The sequence below is a fragment of the Pyricularia pennisetigena genome, chromosome 1, assembly GCF_004337985.1.
Source record: "Pyricularia pennisetigena strain Br36 chromosome 1, whole genome shotgun sequence".
Classification (NCBI taxonomy): domain Eukaryota; kingdom Fungi; phylum Ascomycota; class Sordariomycetes; order Magnaporthales; family Pyriculariaceae; genus Pyricularia; species Pyricularia pennisetigena.
In genome coordinates this window covers 1,073,619-1,083,193 of record NC_043740.1, presented here as the reverse complement: position 1 = coordinate 1,083,193, position 9,575 = coordinate 1,073,619, and the positions used below count along the sequence as shown (strand labels likewise).

The 9,575-nt window shown below is 34.4% G+C and overlaps 1 protein-coding gene across 1 annotated transcript; it reads left to right on the top strand.

Moving 5' to 3' along the window:
* Positions 1-812: 812 nt before the first annotated feature.
* Positions 813-1,010, top strand: PpBr36_06917 (uncharacterized protein; the record flags this gene model as incomplete). The annotated part of the gene is made up of 1 exon (XM_029894059.1): positions 813-1,010. One exon carries the CDS (start codon positions 813-815, stop codon positions 1,008-1,010), a length of 198 nt encoding a protein of 65 aa, XP_029748472.1.
* Between the last annotated feature and the right edge of the window lie 8,565 nt (positions 1,011-9,575).

Below are 9,575 nucleotides of genomic sequence, written 5' to 3'. Positions count from 1 at the left end.
CTATTGTGGCTTATATACAAATAAAAGTGGACCCATTACATGCTAAATAACGCATGTAACTCACAAAATTATATATAAGAATTCCTTTCGCTTATACCATTTTCCATATATAAATTTAAACGGATTATAATCGTTATTAGTAAAATGCGAAATAGGTATCGATGGTATTTATAAATCAATAATAGGGATATCGCTATAAACGAATAAAAGGCGGATTATATCCAATTTTCAATTAGCGTACCGGATGCAAAAAATTTAAAATTTATAAAAAAAGTTTATCAATTCCTATTTTCAACGATATTTTCTTTTTTCGATATTTTGCGTGGTTATGGAATAATAAGGGAGTATCGGTCCCAAAAATGCCAAAAATACCGTTATAAACGGCGAAAATCCTCAAATTGTCCTTAAACCTAAACCAAAACGTATTTTGGATGGACCCACAAAGACATTGCAAAACCGGAATTGAGCCACGAAGTGGAGCGAAGCGAACGGAGTGGATTAATTGTGGAGCTTTGGGTTTCAGGGATGAGCCCTAAGACTAGCCCCCCCACAAAAGATTCAACCCACCCACGGGTTGGCCGCCCCACCGATTTGGGCTGCTACGGGCCCTCGTGGGGGGGTTTTGGAATGCCTTAATATAAAAAGATCCAACTTCCCTTCCCGTTTAAATTTCTTTTTGTTTGCTTACATCATCGCTTCCTTTTCGCTTTCGTCACGGCTTATTTGAAAACGGTCAACATTCTCGCTCTCTCTATCACCTCTACTATTATTTATCCATTCGACATCCGGTTTATCTTATTTAAACACACATAATGAATTTGAAATTGTTTATCACTTTATTTTTTGTTAGCGCCGCTATGGGTGCCGCTACCCCCTCGGACAAATTAGCCGCCCCCAAATTGCACCGCCGCGATTGTTTGCAGGATTGCCTAGCCATGTTCGCCGACCGCTATTATGCTGCAGGATTGTCCGAATACTGCCGCCGCTTCTGCGCAGCGAAGGGGCTTTAATTCGCATTTATTGACATTCTCAGCTATGAGGCTAGGATATTCTACCTAAAGATGGAGTGGATATATATCGAGAAATATACAATGCGAGAGTTAGTTAAGAAAATCAAAAATAACCATAAAGATAAATGGTGAACAAAACAATTTTTGAGCAATAAAAATGAAATAACAAATACAAAGGCATAGCAAACGTGTGTACTAATAAGGGGAATAGTCTCAATGCTTAGACTAGACCCCCCTGCTTCGTAGTGGGGACCGAACCCTCCATATACCTTTCAGCCACATGGCTTTTCGACCAATTACATTGGCCGAAAACATCGCGCTCGTTCTAATCTGAGGACGATTTGTCGCATTTCGCCGTTCATGGGGGGTAAATGAACTGTATTCGCATTATATATAAAAAGTATTCGCAAAAAATAACAGTGTAACCACTGCGCAAAATAGAATATTCAATTGAAAATTAAATAGAAATCGTAAAAGTATAGGGTGACCTATGCTACAAGGCTGGAATTTTTGTGTGTTTTCAAACGCAAAATGCGCTATTACACCTGTTTTTATTAATTTAATATTCAAAGATTAAATGCAATTTGCAATTGATGAATATTTTTAATTCTTATTTTAAATAAAGTTAAATACTCATCAGCGCTAATTAATTACAAGCTATTGATATTTGCCAGTTTGACCGAGCAATGTGTACGCAATCATCGTTTAACAGGATTATTCCATGAACTTTATTGTATTAATTAATCAATTATTAAAAAATTCAATTATGTCGGGTACCACCTGCTCGGCTCCCCCCCCCCCTTGTTCGGCACCCAAAAATAACTGTACAGCCACGTTCATCTTTTATATTCTTTTATGAATATCTCGGCCAGTTTTTCACTTTTGGATTTCCTTTTTTCTCTTTTTCAATCTCCGTTTTCCAATAAAGCAATATACCGGAAAACAGCTTATTCCCGCTATCAAAGACGTTAATAATGGCGAATCAATTGCAAAAACCTCCCGAAAATGGGGAATACCTAAATCTACATATTAAAATTGATTTAAAAACTCTCAATTTTATAAACTAACACAAAACCCTCTTTGAATTGTTTGTACGGAATAGGAAAATCATTTAGCTAATTCGGTACTTACCCAAGAAATTTTAAAGCTTCCGTTAACGTATTAAAAATTACGTTTTTTTACCGAACGAATTTTTCAAACCGCCGGAAAAAGTTAAAATTTTTCGAAAACGTTGGATAACCCGTTTTTGGGTTCGTTATCCAATTTTTAAAACCCAAAAACCCCGTCGAATAAAAAACGCCCGGGTTAATAGGGTTATTACGGAAATAGTTAAATTTTGGTGGTTTTTTATTATTAACCCCGTTATTAACGATATTAAACCGGAAAGTCGGTGGAATATGGACGAAACTGGTATAATGGGAAATAAAGGATTTAACGGCCTAATAAAGGGTTTTAACGGATGTCGGCCGTTACAGCATAAAAAGCCCGGAACGCGGGGTTGAACGATGATAATCTAATATATATCGGTTACGGGTATTATTTTCCCTCTTTTCGTCATATTTAAAGGAAAAAACGTATAATAACACTGGCTTCCAACAGATTAACACTTTTTCGATAATTGGTAATTTAATATAACCGAAAACGGGTCGACAAATAACGAAACGGTTATCGAATGGTTAAAAAAGAAATTTACTCCGTATATTTAACTTTCAACCCCTGAAAAATGGTCATTAGCTTTCGACGGCCATGGATTATATACAACGGACGCATTTATATTTCTTTATTTTTAAAATAGTATTTGATTCGTATTTTTACCCCTTTATTCGTCACGTGTTTTCCAACAATTGGATTGATTGGTTTTTGGGCCGTTAAAAAGGTTAATTGACGTTAACTTTGATTTGTTAACCAATTTTGCTATTGAACAGTTGTTGGAAAACGAAATTCTTTTTTTGCTATAATATAGCCACATCGAAAGCATTTACAGCAGGAAATATTTAAGCTTGGTGGCGTATAACGCGTTTATTGGCGGTAAATTTGGTTAAACCGTTTCTACAACCCTTTTTTGTTAAAAATAGCAACGCCAACGCTATAAAAGATAAAAATAACGGCTTATAAGGGGATAAAATACCGGAAAACCCAAACCAAAAAATTAACGGCCCGTTTTTCCTTATTTGGAAAACCCCTAAAACGACCCGAAATATTCGACTTTAACTGCGAAAGTTTTCACAATCCAAAAAAACCAACGCTATTTTACGTTTTCTATTTGCAAAAATCCAAAAAAGCTTCGAAGCCAAAGATATATTTTTGGTTAACGCCCAGCAAAACATCAGTTTATTGGAAGCATAATCGGAGGTAATACGGCCGGTTAAAAAAGGAGCGTAATTCCAGATTCAAACGAGCTTTGAGTTAATAAATAGAATATTATTGGATTGCAGCAAAATAATATAGAAAACTTGGAACTTTTAGCTTATGAAGAGAAGGTTAATAAACCGGAACAGCCTGAAAACGATTTTATTTTTGTTGGTTGATAGTTTTATATTTAAATTAGTTTATTAAAGTAGGTTTTTTGTTGTTAGATTTTCGGGGTGCCGAACGGGGGGGGGGAGCCGAGCAGGGGTTACCCGACGTCAATTCGCCCAATTATTGGTTAGAAAATCAAAAACGTAATTCAATCATTCTGTTATAACATTTGATTAGAATACTATCTAACTCTTTCTTTACGAATTTCATTCAATTAAATAAAGCAGAAAATAAAAGAATTACACAAATTCAGCATTCCTTTGTGTAAAAAAATAATAAAATCGGGTGTTATAAGTCAAATTCCACGTAGGTATTTGCTTATAGACGTAGTTTAAGCACTAAAAGCCTGCTTTTATTATCGTTAAAATAGGTAACAATATAAAAGCGTTTCGATTATAAATTATATACAAAGATATATATACCTTACCTATCCGCTTATTTAGCTGCATATAGTATTCTATATATATAGCACCCCCTTTAATATCGGTATTGAAACGTATACCACCCTCCCCTTGCAAAAATCACAAAATGTGGTCGAAAAATAAAAACAATATAAAAAAAATGGAAGATCGAAAAAAAATCGAAAGATAATGCCGCTATAAGCGGATTTGGGTCAGGGGGTAACCAGTTGGGCCGTTTAAACAAATAATAAATAAATTAAATCGTTGTTAATAGCGGTACCAAATGCTATCTTCAACGTTCAAACCGCTTATTTTTACGATTTTTATTTATTTTTTATAACGGAGTGTTGATCGTCAAAATGCCGAAAACACAGCTATAAACGGCGAAAATCGACAAGTTGTCCTCCGACCTGAACCAGAGCGTTCTTTAAATGGACCCACAGGTACATTGCAAAACCGCAATTGAGCCACGAGGTGGAGCGAAGCGAACGAAGTGGATCAATTGTGGAGCTGTGGGCTTAAGGGATGAGCCCTGAGATTATTAAGGGAAATGAAGGAGGTGGGTAATCAAGGAAAATAAATAACGTGGGAAATAAAAACGAGGATAATAGGTCGGCTTAGGGTTTAGGTTCGGATTCGCGTTTTTTATATAAGCTATGCTATTTTGCGAAGTTAATTCGCGTAAAGGTGGAGTAGAAATACAATAAGGTATAAGGTAGTTAGGGAATAGAAAAGTATAAAGAAAAATAAGAGTAAACCCAGAATAAATGGATGTTAAAATAAAATAAAAAAACGAATTAGAATTAAATATTAAATAAAAGGGCAAATAACAAATGTATTATAAAGAAGTAACTAACGTAAATAATACAAAAGATAATTTAGGCAAAGGTGAGTAATGACAGAATAAAAAAGGTGGATAATAATTAAGAAAATAGACGTAGTTAAAATATAGGAAAAATAACGAGCGTGGTTAAAAAGGTGATCAAACAGGATAAAAATATCAAGTCTGTCTAATCTCAGCGCTTAAACTGGACCCTTGCGAGGTCCGAGCGCTCCATATACATTTTAATCAAATGGCTCTTCGATCAATAATATTGGTAGTTTTAGGGCGTATCCATAAAGCCCAAGGCTCCACTTATTAATCCGTGGCTTAATTTGTGGATTTATCCAAAAAAACGCTTCAACTTAGGTTTGAGGACAATTTGTCGATTTTCGCCGCTTACGGCGGTATTTTCGACGATTTAACCACTTATACTCCGTAATAGCCAAACAAACAAAAATTGTAGAGATATGTTGTTTATACGTTCACAAAGCATTTAGTAAAACTATCAATAACGATTTGATTCATTTTGTTTCTTTACTATAACGGCCGAATTCGATACCATTTGCCGTGTATTCTATGTACGTGGACTTATAAATGTCAGGTAACGTGTTTTAGTTTAATGCACATCTCCAGGCTTAAATAAACAGGGTGAATATAATTAACCCATTTGGATCTACATTTCAAGTAATAGACTTTCATCCCATCCCATTTGGATTTACATTTTTACCGGTGGACTGATGTACTTATATTCCATATACAGGGATTTATCTCCCATCCCACTCAAATTTGAATTGAAGCTCGTGGATTCACATCTTATCCCATTTCGATTTATATTTTAACTGGTGGATTTATATCCTATTCAATTTGGATTTACATTTTAATTACTAGATTCAAATTTTAATGGGTAAACTCCTATCCTTTTCTTTTAAAACCCCTTTTCAAATTATACCATTTACCGGTTAACGTTACCGTGTATCCATATACCATATAAATCTCTCAAATTGGATAAATACTATACGTATAGTATTCTGAATATCTTTTCATACCGTTTATTTTATTTATTTACCGTTCATTAATCCAAATTGCAATAATTTCCTACGTTATAAAATCATTCAACCTTAGAAACGTCGGGACGTTCGCAAATTTGAACAAATGTTTTAGTTATAAAACTGCGTACATTTTTCAAGCCTTACGGCTTATTAATCTACTGGTTATTTTATAAGTTTTAACTATTTCCTGTGTGTCAAAATGTATATCCCTTTTTTATGGTGTGATGCGGAATTATACTTTATATACGTATAAGTTATCTCCTAGTTATACACCCTATTATATCATAATATACGAACCGTCGCCACTTTTATCCAGTCAAGTAAACGTTACTTTATCAATCCAACGGTTTATATATAAACTTGGATATTTTATATTCTAATATATCATTTCTGTTAATAGGCATTTCGTAATGTCGATCGATTAACAGAGTGTTGTTATACGAGTATAAAGATATTAATTGTGTATATTCTATATAACTGTCTAAAGGTGAGCTTCTGAACGTCCTTCCATCTTATCCCCGCAAATGGGCGGGTGAATCACGTGCAATTAGCCTGTACGGCATTGCACGTAAATTATTACTCTATTGTTAATTTGACCGCGATTCCCTTTATTCCAACACCGGCAATTCTTTCTTTTCCGTACGCGGTCAGTAACCTCCTATCCATTCGTAATAACAATCTGTAAAACGAAAACAACGGAAACAATTATACAACTTGCAAAAAATCTTCTAAAAACGGTTTTAATGTTTATTCGTTGCGCCTTTGTTTTCCGCAACCCGTTATAAATTCCTATTATCGTGGTTATTAACCCACAAAACCTCCTTTGAAAAGAACAACCTTAAATAGCTTCGTTTAACGTTCCTATTATTTGTCTACTTTATTATTCGATCGCAGCGACCTCGTTTTCAATTAGCTGTAAACTTTTGGTGAGCCTTTTTGTTTTTAAAAGGGCTTTTTCCTCTTATAAATTTAATACGAAATAGTCGTGATTTTTCAAGGCTTTTTTTTCAAAATTTTTCAAATCTTTTTCTGGTAATTATCCTTCTTAGCCGTTTTGCTGTTCTTTATTATTTTGTTTACCCTTTTCACCATTCGGCCTAGTTTCAACCTTATTGTCGCCATTATATCTGCTTTTTTTAACGCTACCAATAAAAGTAAATTCTTGTTTTCAACTTTATCGTTATTATTAAGATTGCTAATTATTGTACCTTAATTTTACGCCCTATCCCCTGTTTGGTCTGTTTTAAGTTCTATTTCGCTGGTAAATAGATTTAATAAGGATTTTTTGCTGTTTATTATAACATGATTCCGCCCTTTGGCCGCTGCAGCAAATGCAATCAAGGTTATTCCTGCAAACCAATGTAAATTTGGCAATGTGGAACGTTTTTCTTTTTTATTCAAGCATTTTCACACAATTCTTTTGATTTTACCATGGCCTTTAAACCGGCAATGCTCTTCTTACGTACTTATAATCTGTAAAAGGCCGGTGCGTTGTTTAAAAATAAACCCAAAAAATCTGGCCCCTTATCTGCCAATACCACTCCCAGAAAACGCAAGGCCGAGGCGTTTCCTGCTAAAATTCCCATTACAACTACTGCCGTAAATTTATTTAATTGTTGTTCATATATTTTAATCCGTTAACAAACGTTTTTTGAAATCTCGACCGGTGGCGCACAATTACTACAAATATACTAATAATCGCCTTTTATAAGTGTAGTTTTACCGCGAACGACGATTTTAAATATTTATCGTCGAAAAGTTGCCTTTTTGCTGGTTATACTGCTGCAATTCGCCCATTCGACGTTTTATTTAAAAAAAAAATAAGAAAGAAAATATTAACGAAAACGTTTGACCTAATGTTCAGCATCAAAATTTTGTAACGCTGTTTTTGTTTTTCTTTACCTTTGGCAAAAGCGTTGCGGTGTTTTTCGGTGTTCTTTGACGAGGTGTTTCACTTCGCGGCGCGGCTTTTCAATCGCCAACGACGTATTATATCGTTTCGCCGCTCCCAATTAATTCAATTTGTCGTTTAATTTTCTCGCCTTTTCATCCAAACCCCGTAACTTTTCGCCTACATTTTAAATGTGCCTTACCGTCGAATTGATATTAAAAAACTCGGTTAAAACTCAATTGGGCTCTTTTTGCGTTATAAAATTTACCGGATTAATTTCTCCTAAAATTCATTTAATCTCTTTAGTTTTACAATATTTATATAACTATTTTTAGCTTAAATAATTAATTATAGATCGTTTTTCCACTATTATCACCGATTGCATTCAACAGTGGCATAGCGATAAACGACCCGTACATTTTACCATAGGTGAAAAAAGTAAATCTAGCTTTTCCAGGATGGTCGCGATAATGTTTTTTAATATAAATCCAATATTAATTCCATTAACTATATTATTAATCTCGCGTACCAACATGTCTTTTGTAACTTTGTAACGTTTCATTGATAACTAGTGTATAATACTACCGTTTACCTAAAAACCGGTTATTTAATCCACGGAGCATTCGATCCCGTAAAATATTACGTATCCGACTTGGGAATTAAAATCCTTATTATTAGCAAAGCATTCGTCGACAAACACGCATAATTTCGCCGTTAAAAATCGATTTGGATATAAAATAGCCTTTTTTATACGTTCTGGCGTTACCATTCGATTCGTTTATCTTTAAAATCATAATTTTCGTTATCGGGCTTTGTTATTTAGGCGGTTGCGGTGTAGTCAAATACAGTTTCCGGTTAATAGACCGATGTAACGTATGCTTTTTTAGCTCGTTGGAGGATATATTTATGCTTTATTCCTCGTTAATTCGTCGTTACAAATTGCAACCTGTCGAATTGTCCTTTTTGGCGCATATTTAAATGTTTATTATAAATTTTAATTAAATAGCCGTTAAAGTTTTGCTCGCCCCTTAATTAAATAATTGTTTATGGTTTAGCTTAAAAACCTGTTTTTTCGAACTCCTGTTAATTTTTCCGAACAACCCTTCTTTTTCCCAAATTGAGCCTATTATTTGTTTGCATTCCCAGAATGCCGAAATTGTCGTTTTGTTTGGAAAGGAGTAAATACGGATCGCAATATAATGGAACGCAGTTTAAACGCTCTTTATAATAGCCCTGGTAAATAACGAACTAATACAAACCCGCCTTTATAAATCCGTAAAACGGTTTAATAAATCTAAACACCGTATTGGCTAGATATCGATATCTGATCTTGTTCGGGATCCGCGCGAAAGCGTCCCTTTATAATTTCGTAAAGTTTCAAATGTACGTTTGGCTAATATTTCTAAATATTAAATGGCATCCTAATTACTTTATAACCGGTGTAAAAGCTAATATAAGTTTTTAGCTGCACCGTATTATTATAGGTAATTGCGAAAACAGGTTATTTTTCTCGAAATCGCTGTACCCCTGTACAATAAAGCGTAATTTTTCATAGGGTTATTCCGGTAGCCTCTTAACCTCGTTTTCGAATCGCGATCCGAAAATCCTTCAGTTATTAAACTGCCTTTTATTGACCGGTTATAGGACGCCCGCAACGAATAAAGTATTTACCTCCTACTATATAAACTCTTTGAACGGTTTCCCGGGAATTTTAATTCGGCTTTTTCGTCAATATTTAACGGTAAATTCGTGGGTTCCTTATTCCTTTTTTACTATGAATTGTATATTCGCCGTTTTATATATCCGTTTTCACAATCGTTTAAATCTTGTTTTTGCATAGTTTTTTTATTTAAAATACCGTTTTTGTACTTCGTCGTCCTT